Source organism: Hyperolius riggenbachi, chromosome 4, assembly GCF_040937935.1.
Source record: "Hyperolius riggenbachi isolate aHypRig1 chromosome 4, aHypRig1.pri, whole genome shotgun sequence".
NCBI lineage: Eukaryota > Metazoa > Chordata > Amphibia > Anura > Hyperoliidae > Hyperolius > Hyperolius riggenbachi.
The window spans coordinates 463438215-463456606 of record NC_090649.1 but is presented as its reverse complement, the minus strand read 5'-3'; the positions used below and the strand labels follow the sequence as shown (position 1 = coordinate 463456606).

Here is an 18392-nt window from a genome sequence, read left to right as displayed (position 1 = left end):
CCTCTCAATTTAGGTTCCCTTTTAAAAAAAAAGTCAGATTTTGAAACGTGAAGCGCAATAGTGTAAGTGTCTTAGCAGGTCCCCACTGCTTTGTAAATAGATTCCTGCAAAAACACTGCTACAAGGAGCCGAATATGAAACTAAATCTTAGGGGTGTTAGAGATTTAAAGGGGAACTTCAGCCTAAACAAACATGCTGTCATTAAGTTACATTAGTTATCTTAATTAGAATAGATAGGTAATATAATCTTTTACCCACCCTGTTTTAAAAGAACAGGCAAATGTTTGTGATTCATGGGGGCTGCCATCTTTGTCATGGGGCAGCCATCTTTTTGGATGAAAGGAGGTGACAAGGAGCAGGAGACACAGTTCCAACTGTCCTGTGTCCTGATTACCCCTCCCAGCTGCACACGCTAGGCTTCAAATGTCAAATTCAAAATGTAAAAAAAAAACAGCAGAACGAGAACAACAAAATCAGAAATCCCATCATGCTTTGCACAGCATCCAGGGAAAAAAGCCCGGGCAGTTTTCTTCTGTGCAGCTAAAAATGAGGCTTGTATAAGAGAAACAAAGTTCTGATGCTGTGAAACTGTTAACCACTTGCCGACCAGGGGAATTTTCACTGATCGGTGCTGCGTGGGCTCTACAGCCCGCAGCACCGATCAGGAGTGCAGCAGGGCGATCAGACTACCCCGCCGGCCATTAGTGGGTAGCGGGGGGGGGGGGCTCCTCAAAGCCCCCCTCCGCAGCGTTTTGTGCGCTCCCTCCCTCCCCTTACCTCCCTCTCCCTTCCTGGGCTGCGCAGGACGGATATCCGTCCTGCGCATTGTGGGATAGGCTTCAGCCTATCATATGCCGGCGATCCCCGGCCAATCAGAGGCCGGGGATCGCCGATCTGCCTGACGGCGCTGCTGCGCAGCAGCGCCGTATGATGTAAACAGCGGGGATTTCTTCCCCGCCTGTTTACATTTTGCCGGCGAGCCGCTATCGGCGGCTCTCCGGCTGTTCACGGAGACACCCTCCGTGAACTGACATGGAAAGGCCGCTCGGCGTTAGCTGGTCGTCAAGAGGTTAAAGAACCACCAAGCCTTTTCAGTGCTGCTGAGTCGATTTTTAGTCCGGAGGTTCACTTTAACAACATTGTAACCTAAACTGCAGTATAGTAAAGCAACCACAAGATGTCACTGTTTGTAATGTGTGAGGCAATGAGCTCTATGGTTTTGTGATTTCCTGTATTCATCCTGTGTCCCTCCTCTGTGTTCGAAGTAAGCTGCATTTCCTGATGGTGGTGTATGATGTATGCCTGCACATTTTCTTCTGTAAAGAGTTCTAACTTGTTATACTGGGTGCCTATCTGCGTATACAGACCACTCTGCTCCAACAAGGGGCCTATTTATAAACCGGCCAATAGCCGTTGGCCAGACAAGATAGTGTTTTTGCAAAAATAACACATTTTTATCTTCTCCAAATATACAATATATACTATATATATGGCAAACAATCCCACACAGTCTGCTCATCAATTTCTTTCTCCTCTCTTGCGTCCTGTTTGTCCACTGTGTATTCTTCATCCTCCATTTTAAATATGGTTATGACCCCATAACAGCTTCCAGGTCAGCTCTCCATTGACCAGTGACATTGCTTGAGGCTCGGCCCATAGGGAAACATGGACATTACCTTGCACATGAGCTGTCCTTTCATTTATAACTGACAGCAGCAGATATAGTGAAAAAGGGCCTTAAGGCTTTTAGCATCCTGAGAGACAAGTCTGACTAGATATAATTGGAACTGGAAGGAATCATTATAAGAAGAAAATGGTGAGATTCTGAGAGGAACTGGCGGAGAGGTAAGTATGTAATATTCATTTGCAGGGACATCATGTGCACATTTTAAGAAGTTTTGTTTGGTTCAGTTTCACTTAAAAAAAATCCATTCCAATCTGTTCTCCAAACTAATAGTAAATAAACCTCATAATATTTGTAGCAGACAAATGCAATGAGTCACGCAGCAAGAATAAGAGTGCCCTTTAGGATCTTTATAGAAAGTGTACATTGTGTGAGAAATTAGTGATCAGGTTCTGTCATTTGGTGTGATGCATATTTGCAAGGAAAATCATTTGCTCACCTGTCTCTGGTGTTTGCTTTGCATTGTGCGGTTTGTGTACAGTGTGTGTACAATCTATACACTGACTGTCTCATTTTCCTGCAATTATTTAACGTAAAGCTTGTCCATTGTGCGGCTGCCTGGGTCTGACTGCACCAAATGCACACAGTGAACAAAATAAACTTTTCTTAATCATATCAATGATTTACTTGTCTTATTTGTGGCTTTGTCCATGTAGCTCTCTATGCTTTGGGGACAGTGATGTCAGTGTGGCACCAGGATAGTGAATATGGCATGGCATGCCGTGGCAGCCGTCTCTCGGCACATTAGTGTCCCTAGACTTGTGTCTAGAGTGCCTAGTGCTAATTTCAGCCATGACAGTGTGGCAGCTGAGGACTGTCTGCATTCATTATTTTAGAGAACGTCAGAAGAGTATAAATTATCAATAGAAAGTTGCAGTTATTTACAGTTGTTTATTTATATTAAAGTTAAACTGTCGGGCATAAAATTAAAAATCAATTCTTTATTTGTATCTGGTAAACAAGTAATCGGGATGCTAACCAGGCAGTCCAAAAGTTATAATCACTATTACTTTTCTTGTTGATAAATGATCATTCCCCAGTTTACCTGACTCGTTACACACAAAATTTGGTACACAAAAGGTAGCAACTTTTTTGCATCTACTTTCCACTCAGACTTAACTAATGCAGCCTGATTGGCTGAAGCCTCTTTCCCTCCTGTTTTCCCCTCCTACACCATATTTCTCATGCTGCTGAGACAATGCACTTTCTATAGTGGAGGGCGGCAGTGATGCTCGGATACCCCTTTTTATTATTCGAGTTTGGTCGAATTCGAATAGTAAATTATTCGAATTCGGTCGAATATTCGAGTCGAATATTTTTTGCTATTCGATTCGACCTCGGACTTCGAGCTCACTATTCGAGTCGGTATTCAAGCTCATTATTCGAGCTGACTATTCGAATTGGCCTTAAATAGCTTCCTACACTTGTTTTGAGGGTGAATGATGCAAGAAACATCTTTTTTCTCAAGTAACAACAGCAAGTGATTATGTGGGGATGTTCCTTTAAAAAAAAAGGTGGAAAGAGAAGAGAAGTTGTGTCCAAAATTCTGTTCAGTAGTGTATATACTTCTTCTTCTTCTTCTTCTTCTTCTTCTTCTTCTTCTATATCTTCTTCTTCTTCTTCTATATCTTCTTCTTCTTCTTCTTCTTCATTTTCTTCTTCTTCTTCTATATCTTCTTCTTCTTCATTTTCTTCTTCTTCTTCTATATCTTCTTCTTCTATATCTTCTTCATCTTCTTCTTCTTCATCTTCTTCTTCTTCATTTTCTTCTTCTTCATCTTCTTCTTCTTCATCTTCTTCTTCTTCATCTTCTTCATCTTCTTCTTCTTCATCTTCTTCATCTTCTTCATCTTCTTCATCTTCTTCATCATCTTCTTCTTCATCGTCTTCTTCTTCTTCTTCATCTTCTTCTTCATCTTCTTCATCTTCTTCTTCTTCATCTTCTTCTTCTTCATCTTCTTTTTCTATATCTTCTTTTTCTATATCCTCTTCTTCTTATTATTTTTCTATTTCGTCTTCTTCTTTTTCTATATCTTCTTCTTCTTCTATATCGTCTTCTTCTTCTTCACTTATTTCTCTTTTATATATTTTTTTAAAGAAATGCAGCTATTTTTGAGCGTAATAAAAAGCTGTTGGCGCACGCATGTTGGAAGCGCCATTGTATGTGTTCCCTGGCAGTGGAAACACACAGACAGCATGAGGTAAATTCAGCAGCAGCAGCAGGAGGAGGAGGATGATTGTGTGGCAGCAGGCAGTCAATGAGGCAGGCAGCGAGACATAATAGGCTGTGTGGTACCTAGCGGTGGTACCAGGCCGTAAATACACAGCATGAGGTTCCAGACAGCGGTCGTGAAGCCCACATCATGTCCAATACACAACTGGGACAACACAGTTTTCAACCCGGACACCTCTAAATATAATATCACAAAGTATTAATAAAAAGAATATTTTTTTTTTTTGTTTTTTTAAAGAAATGCAGCTATTTTTGAGCGTAATAAATAGCTGGTGGCGCACGCATGTTGGAAGCGCCATTGTATGTGCTCCCTGGCAGTGGAAACACACAGACAGCAGGAGGTAAATTCAGCAGCAGGAGGAGGAGGATGAGTGTGTGGCAGCAGGCAGTCAGGTAGGTAGGCAGCGTGACATAATAGCCCTGGTACCTAGCGTTGATACCAGGGCTGTAAATAAACACAACAGGAGGTCCCAGACAGCGGTCGTGCAGCCCACATTGTGTCCAATACACAACTGGGACAACACAGTTTTCAACCCGGGCACCTCAGAAAAATTAAACCTTTTTTTTTTTTTTAATGGTTTACTTTTTTTTTTTTTACAGCAAATTACACAGATATAGCTATTGTTGGACGTAATAGCTGGTGGCAGAGTGGCAGCAGAAGGTAATTCTGTGTACCCTGGCAGTGGGAAACACAGACAGACAGCAGCAGCAGCAGGAGGAATGGAGGAGTAATGAGAGTAGCTATTGTTGGACGTAATAGCTGGTGGCAGAGTGGCAGCAGAAGGTAAATCTGTGTACCCTGGCAGTGGGAAACACAGACAGGCAGCAGCAGCAGCAGGAGGAATGGAGGAGAGTAGTGTGAGTGTGGCAGCAGGTAGGTAGGCAGCGTGACATAATAGCCCTGGTACCTAGCGTTGATACCAGGGCTGTAAATAAACACAACAGGAGGTCCCAGACAGCGGTCGTGCAGCCCACATCGTGTCCAATACACAACTGGGACAACACAGTTTTCAACCCGGGCACCTCAGAAAAATTAAACCTTTTTTTTTTTTTTTTTTTAATGGTTTACTTTTTTTTTTTTTTTTTTACAGCAAATTGCACAGATATAGCTATTGTTGGACGTAATAGCTGGTGGCAGAGTGGCAGCAGAAGGTAATTCTGTGTACCCTGGCAGTGGGAAACACAGACAGACAGCAGCAGCAGCAGGAGGAATGGAGGAGTAATGAGAGTAGCTATTGTTGGACGTAATAGCTGGTGGCAGAGTGGCAGCAGCAGAAGGTAAAATCTGTGTACCCTTGGCAGTGGGAAACACAGACAGGCAGCAGCAGCAGCAGGAGGAATGGAGGAGTAGTGTGAGTGTGGCAGCAGGTAGGTAGGCAGCGTGACATAATAGCCCTGGTACCTAGCGTTGATACCAGGGATGTAAATAAACACAACAGGAGGTCCCAGACAGCGGTCGTGCAGCCCACATCGTGTCCAATACACAACTGGGACAACACAGTTTTCAACCCGGGCACCTCGGAAAAATTAAACCTTTTTTTTTTTTTTGATGGTTTACTTTTTTTTTTTTTTTTTTTACAGCAAATTACACAGATATAGCTATTGTTGGACGTAATAGCTGGTGGCAGAGCGGCAGCAGAAGGTAAATCTGTGTACCCTGGCAGTGGGAAACACAGACAGACAGCAGAAGGGCAGTACACAGCAGCCCACTGTAGATGTAAAATGTGTGGCTGCAGGCGACGTAATAGTCAAAGTGAACCAGGCTGGCTTAGTGAGCAGGAGCCAGGAGGTGGTAAAGGGTGGTAAGGCACATTAACGATGGTTCTTCCGGCAGCCAGTTCATGTCCCCCTCTCGCCGACAACAGGGGCCTGGAACTCGCCTTCCACCCACGCCTGGTTCATCTTGAGAAACGTCAGTCTGTCCACATACTTGTGAGACAGACATGAGCGTTTCTCGGTGACCACGCCACCAGCTGCACTGAAGCAGCACTCGGACAGCACGCTGGAAGGGGGGCAGGACAGCACTTCCAGGGCGTACTGCGCCAGCTTGCTCCAGATCTCCAGGCGCTTGACCCAATACTCCATGGGATCAACAGGGGCATCGCTGTCAAGCCCGCTGTAGGACCCCATGTAGTCAGCCACCATTCGGGTCAGGCGCTGGCTGTGACCGGAGGAGGATGCTGCTGCATGCACCTCCTCTCTAGTCACTGCTGCCAGAGCCTCTACAGTCCTGTAGAGCTCGTTGCTGAGAGACAGCAGGTCTGTGGGGCGCTTGCTGCTGGATGCAGGCACCTGCTGCTGCCTCTGTGCTGGCTGGACAGTGGGGGTGGAAGGCTGGGGGAAGGCTTCCTCCAAGCGCTCAACAAGGGCCTGCTGCAAGCTCCTTATTTGTTGCGCTGGGTCTCCTCCTGCAGGCGGCAGGAACTGGCTCAACTTCCCCTTGAGGCGTGGGTCCAACATCATGCTGATCCAGATGTCCTCCCTCTGCTTCATCTGGATCACCGTGGGGTCCTTGCGCAGGCACGTCAGCATGTGCGCTGCCATTGGGAAGAGGCGGGCCACGTGTGCTGGCACATCGACGGCAGTGTTGTCCTCATCCTCCTCCTCTGCCGCCTCATCCTCTCTCCACCCCCGCACCAACTCAGCTGCGCTGTGCTGATCCCCCTCATCAGCAGCAAGGTCAGGGACCTCCACCAAGTCCTCCTCCTCCTCCCCCTCAGAGGTGGACTGTGCAGCTGCTTGCCGCTCCTGCTGGTCCAAGGCTGCCGCTCCCTGTTCCAGCAAAGCATCGAGGGCCCTGTTCAGCAGACAAACCAGGGGCACCCACTCGCAGACCATAGCATGGTCCCTGCTCACCATGTTAGTGGCCTGCAGAAAGGGAGCCAGCACTAAGCACACCTGCTGCATGTGCCTCCAGTCATCATCGGGGACGATGGACGGGATGTTGCTGGTCTTGTCCCTTCTCTGAGCGGCGGAAACAGTGGCCTGGGCAAGGTACTGGTTGACAGCGTGCTTCTGTTCAACCAGACGCTCCAACATCGCCAGGGTGGAGTTCCAGCGAGTTGGAACGTCAAGGATCAGCCGATGGCGTGGCAGCTCCAGCTCCTTTTGCACGTCTTCCAGGCTCGCACAGGCTGCAGCCGAGCGCCGGAAGTGACGCACAACGTTCCTTGCCATTTCCAGCAGTTCGCCCATCCCCTGGTAGGTGCGCAAGAACTTCTGCACCACCAGGTTCAGCACGTGGGCAAGACAGGGGATGTGGGTCAGGTCTCCCCTGTCTATTGCAGCAACCAGATTGGCCCCATTGTCGGCCACCACCTCTCCGACTCTGAGGCCTCTGGGGGTCAGCCAAATCCTCTCCTGCTCCTGGAGTTTGGCCAACACATGGGTTGCCGTCAGTTTGGTCTTTCCAAGGCTGACCAACTGCAGCAGCGCTTGGCAGTGGCGGGCCTTCACGCTGCTGCTGAGGCGGGGGGTTTGGTCAGGTGTGCCGGAGGATGGCAGAGGATCAGAGGAACCAGCTGCAGTTCCCCTGACCCTGCGGGGTGGCACCACCCACTGTGTTGCTGCTGCTGCTGTGCCCGCTGCTGCTCTCCCATCCTCACCCCCTTCCACCAAGCTGACCCAGTGGACAGTGAAGGACAGGTAGCGGCCTGTCCCGAAGCGGCTTCTCCAGGAGTCCATGGTGACGTGGACCCTTTCACCAACCGCGTGCTCCAGCCCTCGCTCCACATTGGCCATCACAAAGCGGTGCAGTGCAGGAATGGCCTTGCGGGCGAAAAAGTGTCTGCTGGGGAGCTGCCAGTCTGGGGCTGCACAAGCAAGCAGCGCACGCATGTCGCTCCCCTCCTGCACGAGCGTGTACGGCAGGAGTTGGGAGCACATGGCCCGTGCCAGCAATCCGTTCAGCTGACGCACGCGACGGCTGCTGGGAGGCAGAGCCCTAACCACCCCCTGGAAGGACTCGCTCAAAAGGCTCTGGCGTGGCCTTTTGCTGGCACGGGAATTAGCGGACACAGCAGAGGAGGCCACTGAGGACTGGCTGCCAGAACAGGCCTCAGTGTCGGCGGCAGGAGTTGCAGAGGGGGGAGGAGCAGTGCGTTTCCGCACTCCTGCTGGTGCTGCTGGAGGAGCAGGAGTGCGGGTGGCTGCTGTTGCTGCTGCTGCTGCCGCTGAAGGCTGTGCAGTGATGGTTGTGGTGCCACCCCAGCACCAGATGCCTTCAGCCTCTGGAACTCCTCATGCTGGTGGAAATGTTTCGCAGCAAGGTGGTTGATGAGCGAGCTGGTGCTGAACTTTAAGGGGTCTGCACCTCTGCTCAACTTCCGCTGACAGTGGTTGCAAGTGGCGTACTTGCTGTACACTGTGGGCATGGTGAAAAATCGCCAGATTGGTGACAAAAACAACCCCCTACGGCCTGGAGCCGCTGCTGCCTGTCTCCCTGTGGTGGTTGGGGCAGGGGCTTGGGTGCGGCTGGTGGTGGTACTGGCAGATGCTGCTGCTGCTGCTGCTGAGACACCAGCAGGCTGTGGGACCTGCCTACTGCTGCCAATGCTTGCAATGATGCGCCTCCTTGCAAGGCCCACAAGCGCATCCTCCTCCTCCTCCTCAGAGCTGCTGATGATGACATCCCCAGGTGCTGGTGGTGGCGGCACCCAGTCTTTGTCTGTCACCACGTCATCATCATCATCATCATCCTCCCCCTCCTGAAACATGTCCTGCTGGGATGATGACCCCCCAAACTCCTCTCCTGATGCATGGATGGGCTGCTTGACTGTCGCCACAGTCTTGCTGTCCAATCCCTCATCCCCCAAAGTGCCCATCAGCATCTCCTCCTCCAAATCGCCAACAACAGCAGACAATACCCTGATGGTGCCTGGGGTAAAAATACTGCTGAGTGACAGGTCGCCAACTTGTGACAGTGAACTGGCCTCCTCCCCAGGCCTTGCTGGGCGGCTGCTGCGAACAGGGGTGGTGGTGGTGGTGAGGGTGGAGGCCTCGGATGCAGAGCTGATGGCGGGCTGCTCATCCTCCGTCATCAGTTGCACCACAGTGTCTGCATCCTTTTCCTCAATGGGATGTTTCTGACCCGGCTGGAGGAAAATAGGAGCAGGTACTACACGCTGCTGCTGTGTCTCTGCAGCGTGAGATGCTCCTGCTGGGCGGCGCCCAAGGCGTCCACGGCCAGTGGCTATAGGAGGAATGTTAGCCACTGACGCAGCTGCTGCTGCTGCGGAACTGTGCATGGTGGCGCGGCCGCAGCTTGCCACAATGCTGCTCCCTCTCCTCTTGATTCCCTTGCTGCCCTTCCCCTTGCCCAAACCGCGCTGGCTGCCACTTCCAGACATCTTTGATGTTTTGGGCGTAAACAAAAAAGTTTTTTAAAAGGGCGGGTGAAAAAGTGGGGTACTTTAATGGAGTGGGTTGGTGGGTGAGGTGACACTAATCACTAAGTGATTAGATCGCTAAGTGATTACTAGTACAGTACTAATACAAAATACAATAATTCAGTAATCAGTATAAGTGTGAACAGTGAACAGTGAGTGTGTCCCCTAGTACACTAACTAGAAAATACAATAATCAGTAGTAATCAGATTAAGTAGAAGGAAATAGAGTGTGTGTGTGTGTACTGAGTGCACGCACACACACACGCAGGAGCTAGCCTATGAACAGTGACTGAGTGTCCCTAGTAGTAAGTAGTAAGTAAGTGTACAACTAAAAATTACAATAATCAGTAGTAATCAGAAGGAAATAGAGTGTGTGTACTGACAGTGCACGCACACACACGCAGCGCAGGAGCTAGCCTATGAACAGTGACTGAGTGTCCCTAGTAGTAAGTAGTTACTAGTAAGTACAACTAGAAATTACAATAATCAACAGTAATCAGAAGGAAATAGAGTGTGTGTACTGTACAGACAGTGCACGCACACACACACGCAGGAGCTAGCCTATGAACAGTGACTGAGTGCCCCTAGTAGTAAGTAGTAAGTAAGTGTACAACTAGAAATTACAATACTCAATAGTAATCAGAAGGAAATAGAGTGTGTGTACTGAGTGCACACACACACACACACGCAGGAGCTAGCCTATGAACAGTGACTGAGTGTCCCTAGTAGTAAGTAGTTAGTAAGTACAACTAGAAATTACAATAATCAATAGTAATCAGAAGGAAATAGAGTGTGTGTACTGTGCACGCACACACGCAGGAGCTATGAACAAACAGTGACAGTGAGTGTCCTAGTACAGTTACTACAAAATACAATCACGCAGTAGTAAAGGTAGGACAGCAGAAACACTGGTATAATAAACTAACAGAGGACAGTCACAGGAGGACAGCTGCCCACACAGGCAAGGCCCTGAGGCCTAAAGCAGTGTAAGCTTGCCTGCAGCAGCTGTGTCTGTCTCTATGTAACACACAAGCTACTAACTAAAATACAATCTCTATCTAACTAACAACAATATAGGTGTGTATAGGAGGTGTATGTGAGCAAAAACGCTAGGTAGTTGACCACAATAAAGCTCTTGCTAAGCCAAAGCACAAAGGAGCAGATCTCTCTCTGTACAAAGTCAGGCAAGGACGGAAAAACGGAACATGGCGGCCGCTATTTATAGGGTAGGGGCTGGCCAGGGTCCCCCTCTGTGATTAGCTGCCGTCAGAGGGCCTGGGAGCCCTCTGATTGGCTCTAAGGACATCAATCTGGGCTATGACGCTATTCGAGCTCGGTATTCGAGCTCGAATAGCACTGTTAGCTCGAATAGTGAATGGGCTATTCGAGTTCACTCGAATAGCCCATTCGAGTAGCTGCAGCTATTCGAGCTCGGTTTTCGAGCTCGAATAGCTGAAAAAAGAGCTCGAATATTCGAGCTCTGCTGAGCACCACTGGAGGGCGGGCAATGCATACACAATCAGGCAGAGGGGAGTAAAGGTGGGTACACAGGTCAGATAAAAGTCTTTGGAAAATGAAAGATCACAGACCAATTTTACCCCCTTTCATGTAGTATGAGAGCCATACTCTACACAGTCTATTCTATGGAGCTGAACTCCCCATCAGACAGAAATCTTTGCAAGATGCTGCACACACAGGTGCTGTACACATGCAACAGATCAGAATCTGCAAAAGATCCATTCCTGCAAAATGCATTCATAGTCTATGAGATCTGCAGATCATCATACACACCTTGTTTAACGGACAATTATCTGTAGATCAGATCCACCAGGTTGGATCTTCAGATCGGCAGATAATTGTCTGATCTGCAGATGAATGTCCATTAACCTCCCTGGCGGTATGAAAAATCCCGCCAGGGGGCAGCGCAGCAGTTTTTTTTTTTTTTGTTTTGTTTTTTTAAATCATGTAGCGAGCCCAGGGCTCGCTACATGATAGCCGCTGCTCAGCGGCATCCCCCCGCCCGGTCCGATCGCCTTCGGCGATCTCAGATCAGGAAATCCCGTTCAAAGAACGGGATTTCCTGGAGGGCTTCCCCCGTCGCCATGGCGACGGGGCGGGATGACGTCACTGACGTCGGGACGTCATTGGGAGTCCCGGGCCACCCCTCGGCGCTGCCTGGCACTGATTGGCCAGGCAGCGCACGGGGTCGGGGGGGGGGCCGCGCGCCGCAACAGATAGCGGCGATCGGGCGGGGGCCGGCGGCGATCAGAGTGCTGGCGCAGCTAGCAAAGTGCTAGCTGCGTCCAGCAAAAAAAAAATTATGAAAATCGGCCCAGCAGGGCCTGAGCGGCACCCTCCGGCGGCTTACCCCGTGTCACACACGGGGTTACCGCTAAGGAGGTTAAACAAGGTGTGTATGATGATCTGCAGATGTCATAGACTATGAAGGCATTTTGCAGGAATGGATCTTTTGCAGGGATTGATCTTTTGCAGATACTGATCTGTTGCATGTGTACAGCATCTTGCAAAGATTTTATCTGATGGGGAGTTCAGCTCCATAGAATAGACTGTGTAGGTATGGCTCTCATACTACATGGAAGGGGGTAAAATTGGTCTGTGATCTTTCATTTTCCAAAGACTTTTATCTGACGTGTGTACGCACCTTAAGGGAAGAAATGACAGCAGGATTGGCTTCAAAATAGCCACAGTTAAAATGGCAAATGCTAAGAAGGATGTTCTCTTTTTTTACTGTAGAAAAATCATTAAAATCAAAACATGGACAGTGCAATACATATGTTATGAAAGTAGAGCAAGTATTTATCTACTTATACCATATGTGTTTTTTTTTCTGAGATAGTATGGCCGACAGCTCCTCTTTAAGATTATGTTGTTATTGAGCTACTGTAGTGTGTACCATATTTGGAAACGTAGTTCTTTTACCTTCATTTCAGATTTCAATAAACCTTTGAAAAATATTAAACTGAAAAGATGTATTTAAACCCCCTTCCCTGTCCAACAGGTGACTGCTGGCTTCTGGCTTCCATCGCCTCTCTGACGCTGGATCAGGATATACTCGCCCAGGTGGTTCCGCAAGATCAGAGTTTCCAGCAAGGCTATGCTGGAATCTTCCACTTCCGGGTAAGAATATCATTTTATTTGTACTGTACATGTCTCTCTTACCCAGTACTGCTGTGATTGGATTGGCCACTGTGTCCAGCATGGGTAGTAAAGCCCCCTGCCCCTTGGGACGTAACTACTCTTCGGATTGCCTAGACAAAGCCCAGTGATTGGGCAAAACATGTAGGTTGGGAGGAGGTGGGACCAGGAGCATCTTAGACCCACATGAGGCATGTGCAGGACAGCTAACGCTCTTACGCGTCCCTGCACTATTCCCTTCTGACCACAGCACACATTGCCGACTGGATTGTACTTCGGAGACAAGTGGTGAGACAGACTTCCGTATATTGCAGCGGCAGCAAGCCATACACCAAGCCTAGGCACCCTTTCATTGGTGGATCCAGCTAGTAAGCAGCGTGAGCGCTGGCCAGCTGGTGTAGTGGTTTGTGGCTGTTGATTGTTGTACATGATATGGTCTGCTGCTCAGTCAGAGCTGTGTGGGTCTGGGGGTCCTCCCTGGTTCCTGTTTCTATGGGGTTTTGGATGTGGTCTACGCAGGGCCGGCCCTAGACTTTTTGCCGCCTGAGGCAAATTTTTAAAAAAATTGTCACCGCCGCCCCTCCCCTCCCCTCGGGGGGGGCCGCCCGCCGAGCTGGAGGGGTAGCTGGCAGGACGGGGGTATTGGGCCAGCGGCGGGGAGGGGGGTCGGACCCCCCCCTCCCTCGCCTGGGTCCCCCGTCCTCCGCTCCCCTCCAGCCTAAATAGAAGCAGCCGTATGTGTAAGAGGCACGGGCGGGGAGGACACTCACCTCTTCCCAGCGTGCGTTCCACTGACGTCACTTCCTGCAGCGTCCTGCAGGAAGTGATGTCAGTGGAGCGCACGCTGGAGCGAGGAGGAGGTGAGTGTCCTCCCCGCCCGTGCCTCTTACACATACGGCTGCTTCTATTTAGGCTGGAGGGGAGCGGAGGACGGGGGACCCAGGCGAGGGAGGGGGGGGGGGTCCGACCCCCCTCCCCGCCGCTGGCCCAATACCCCCGTCCTGCCAGCTACCCCTCCAGCTCGGCGGGCCGGCTCCCCGCACTCACGGACGGGCGGGTGCTGCCCCTGGAAATTTGCCGCCTGAGGCAAAAGTTTCACCCCGCCTCATGAGCGGGCCGGCCCTGGGTCTACGTAACTCTCCCGCGGCCGCTGGAGAGTTACATAGAGAGCGCACTTCACTTGCGCTGACTGGCCGCAACTGGCAGAAACTGAACGGGAGAGTAACTGAACGGGGGAATAACGGGACCTGATACCGGAGCTGCAGGCAGCGGAGGACGGCGACGTGAGAGCGATCTGTTTGCATGAGGCTGGAGGAAGCCCCAGGTATGTAAATCATTTATTTAGGTTCATCCCTGGTTTCCTTTAAGCTTGGATGAGGAAAAAGAACTAAGTCTATCAAGGGGATTTTAATAATTGGTCTGTTCTGGGAGGAGGTGCAGAGGGTAGGTGGAGAGCAGTGACACCACAAAGTATCGCACTTGATGACATCAATCCCAATGAATGCCATCCAATTTTTGACATTTTTAAAGGATCTATTCAGGTTTGAAAACCAGTCTTAGTCTCTAGACAGGAAGTAATCTCTAGCCTGGTGCACACCAAAAACCGCTAGCAGATCTGCAAAATGCTAGCAGATTTTGAAACGCTTTTTCTTATTTTTCTGTAGCGTTTCACCTAGCATTTTGCGGTTTTGTGAAGCGTTTTTGGTGTAGTAGATTTCATATATTGTTGAACAGCTTCTGTAACAAAAACGGCTGGCAAACTGCTCTGATGTAGCATTTTTCAGAGCGGTTTGCGTATTTCCTATACTTTACAATGAGGCAGAAACGCCTCCGCAATCCAAAATCTGCAGCAGCCCGGGAGTATGCGTTTCTGCAAAACACCTCCCGCTCTGGTGTGCACCACCCCATTGAAATACATTACCCTAGCGTTTCCACATCCGCAATCGGATCTGAAAACGCGACCGAACCGATCTGGTGTGCACTAGGCCTATGTGTCAAGAAACAGCTCCTCTTACTATCCTACCACTCCACTATACCAAATGTCTTCTCTCCCTCCCAGTTCTGGCAGTATGGAGAGTGGGTGGATGTTGTAGTGGATGACCGCCTGCCTACTAAGAATGGAAACCTGGTTTTTGTACACTCTGCAGAAGGGGATGAGTTCTGGAGCGCCCTGCTGGAGAAAGCCTATGCCAAGTAAGTTCCATCAACATTCTACAATCTTGAGTTATATCTTTAAAGTGGACCTGAGCTCTTGCACGGGAGAGAAGGAAAACATAGATAAATCCACCCTGTATGTATTTAGAGAGTTTAGCCAAATTTGCCCCATCTGTAACTAATCACCACTGTAATTTGATCTCTCGGGTGTATCAGCTCAAGAATCTCTGCTGCCTTGGCAGAGCAGCTGATTTGTAAACACAGGATGTGAACCCTATGTCTGCTTCCATGAAAGCAGGAAGTTGACACACTGTAGATTTATTGCAGGATTTGTAACAGCTGTAACAAAAAATATTTTCTTCAAAGGTTATTATGCTGTTGCTAATCTTCTAGAGCTTAGATGAAGTTCTGAGATCTAAACCGAATTACGTTTTTCTATGGCTATGTACTTGATCAAACCAACAGGTATACAAATACAATCACAGCATCTGTCATTTGCCAGTGATAGTTTATAGCCTGCAGGTGTGACTGGTACCTGTGAAGAGCATTACTGGGCTTTCTTGCTGTAGATGAGCTGTGTGACAAAGACCTCTAGTGGCAGAAAGTTGGTACAGCATTGCATTTATGAATTCTGGTGTTTTTGTTTTACAGGCTCAATGGATCCTATGAAGCTCTGTCAGGTGGCTCCACAATTGAGGGGTTTGAGGATTTCACAGGAGGCATATCGGAGGTGTATGAATTGAGGAAGGCCCCTGCTGATCTTTTTCACATCATCCAGAAAGCTCTGAAAGCGGAATCTCTACTCGGCTGCTCCATTGATGTAAGATTTGATTTCTGAAACCTCAGGGATAATTTACTCCATGGACCCCAGACCTCCAATATCAAGGGTGCTCCCCAAGCCTGACATTTTAGTACATGAAAGTCCATTAGAGGTCAAGGTCAGTCCAGGCTTGGTGACTTGTACCCACTAGTCACCTTAAAGTGAACCGCCGGACTAAAAATCTACTCAGCAGAACTGAAAAGGCTTGGTGTTTCTTTAACAGTTTCACAGCATCAGAGCTTTGTTTGCATCATTTTTAGCTGCATTTTTAGCTAAGCTCCACCCATCAAAGGAAACTGCCCAAGCTTTTTTTCCCTGATGCTGTGCAAAGCATGAGGGGATTTCCTATGTTGTTGTTCACGTTGTCTAGCAACTGGAAGGGGTGATCAGCACACAGGACAGTTGGAACTTTGTCTCACGCTCCCTGTCACCTCCTTTCAACCAAAAAGATGGCTGCCATCCTGAAATCACAAACATTTGCCAGTTCTTTTTAAAACAGAGAGGGTAAGAGATTATATTACCTGTCTATTTTAATTAACATAACTAATGTGACTTAATGACAGTATGTTTGTTTAGGCTGAAGTTCCTCTTTAAAGTCAATGGGAACTGAAAAAAAAATCAGCCAGATACTTATGTAACTAAGGAGAGGGAAGGCTCTGGGTCCTATGGAGCCTTCCCGATCCTTTTACGGTCCCCGCGTTCCAGCGCTAGCTCCACCAGTAGTGCTACTCGACCAAATTGGTCAAATATTGCTTTCTGCCACCGAAAGAGGCTTCGGAAGTGTTCAGGAGCCCGAGTGCCGCGCGTGCGCAGTACGAAGCCGCCTGTCTTCGGGAGGACTCGCCTCCTGAAGACTTCCGAAGTCCCCAGCAGTGGGGGTTTCAAAAGGGGGAGCTGCCGCCTAAATGAGGGTACAGTGTGAGGAACGGGAAGGCTCTATAGGACCCAGAGTTTTCCTTCTCCTTAGGTAAGTATCTGGCTGATTTATTTTTCTTTTTCTTTACAATTCCCATTGACTAACATATGTAGCCATTTTGGTGGCAATAGCCTGTATGGGGGCTTTGCTATTTACCACTAAAGTCAGTACAAAATTATATGAAATTACGAATGGATTACACAAAATCAATTGGATTTACAAACTGTTATTATGTATGGATGCAATTGCGAAAATTTATGCAGAATGTCATGTAATCGCAATTAGCTGATTATGCTCATCACTACTGTACACAGCTTGGATTTGGGTCAAATCAAATTGAGAGCGATTTCCCTAAACGCTCTACCAATGTAAATAAATGTAACAAATTCCACAGTAGCGAGTGTGATTAGCAAAATTGCAATCGCAGGATATGCAGCATTGTAAACTATTGAAGCGCTGGCAAATTGCTCATGAATCATTACACGATTTGTGTGTGATTTTAACCACTTAGTGACATACAGACATACAAAAAGTCCTGCTGGAGCCTCTTAATGGCTCCAGGACATTTTAAAATGTCATGCACGGCTGCTGCTGCTGCTGTGCGCGCTCCCGTGCGTGCTCCCACGTGCACGTGCATTCCTATGCACATGCATGTGAAAATAGTGAAAGAAAACACACACAAAAAAATACACCTTTATTTCCAAATACTATATTGTCACCATACTTTGTACTAGGGACATAATTAAAATCTTGTCATAACCAGGACAAATAGGCAGATAAAATGTGTGGGTTTTATGTACAGTAGCAGTGTTTATATTAAAAATATAGGGGATGAAATTGGAGAAATTGTGTATTTTTTCATTTTTTCCTTGTTTTCCCCTTTAAAATGCATAGAAAATAAAGTAATTACTGAAAACAAATATCAACCCCAAAAAGCACAATTGGTGGTGAAAAAAACAAGATATAGATAATTTCATTGTGGTTAGTAGTGATTAAGCTATTGGCAAATGAAAGGGATGAGCACTGAAAGGTGAAAATCGCTCTTGTCCGTTAGGGTAAAAACCTCCTTGGGGTGAAGTGGTTAAATGACTGCAAACTGTAAAAAAATAACAATAATTTGAAAGGACCAATCAGAATAAAAAAATGCAAATAGCAATCACAATCGCTGGCAAAAAAATTACACTTTTTAAAATTGCTATCAAAATTGCTGGGAAACGCTCATGAAATCGCTTACAAAACGCTAATTAAAAATGCTAGCAATTGCGATAGCGATTTGAGAATTAAAGTGGGTTCAAGGCCTGAAGTACACTTGATTGAATACTGCTTAAAGAGACACTGAAGCGAAAAAAAAAAATTATATAATGAATTGGTTGTGTACTATATGAATAATTACTAGAAGATTAGCAGCAAAGAAAATATTCTCATATTTTTATTTTCAGGTATATAGTGTTTTTTCTAACATTGCATTATCCTGTAATATGTGCAGATTACGCAACACTCAGCATTCAAAATGATTCTTTCAGAGCAGTCTGTGAAGTAATGAAATCTCCTCTAGCAGAGGAAAAGTAAACAGTTCAATTACAGTTGAGATAATAAAAGTCAGATAACAGCCCTCTCCACGACTAAAGCAGGCCATACACTGGCCCGATTTGCGCCCGTTTCGACAGCAGATTCGATCACTGGGATCGAATCTGCTGCCAATCGTTCACGCTACACGCCGAATTTCGATCCATTTCGTCCGATCCCGTCGATCGTGCCGTGCGGAAAATAACCGTCGATCGCCCGCGGGTAAAGAGCGCATCGCTAGCGGCGTTCGAGTGCCCGACGACCGACGCAATAGAGCCCGCATACATTACCTGCTCCGCCGGCGCGACTGCAGTCTCCCGGTCACCGCTGCTCCGTCTGCGCTCTGGTCTCCAGGTCCGGCATGCCTCACTTCTTCTAGCCCGGCAGGAAGTTTAAACAGTAGAGCGCCCTCTACTGTTTAAACTTCCTGCCGGGCTAGAAGAAGTGAGGCATGCCGGACCTGGAGACCAGAGCGC

At 48.0% G+C, this 18392-nt stretch overlaps 1 protein-coding gene across 1 annotated transcript in view; it reads left to right on the top strand.

Moving 5' to 3' along the window:
* LOC137570977 (calpain-8-like) overlaps positions 1-18392 on the top strand; it is a 94018-nt gene that overhangs the window by 22360 nt on the left and 53266 nt on the right. Inside the window, exons 3-5 of the mRNA XM_068279675.1 lie at positions 12324-12442; positions 14520-14653; positions 15266-15434. Of these exons, the coding sequence (XP_068135776.1) occupies positions 12324-12442; positions 14520-14653; positions 15266-15434 (422 nt within the window). The remainder of the gene's footprint in view (positions 1-12323; positions 12443-14519; positions 14654-15265; positions 15435-18392) is intronic.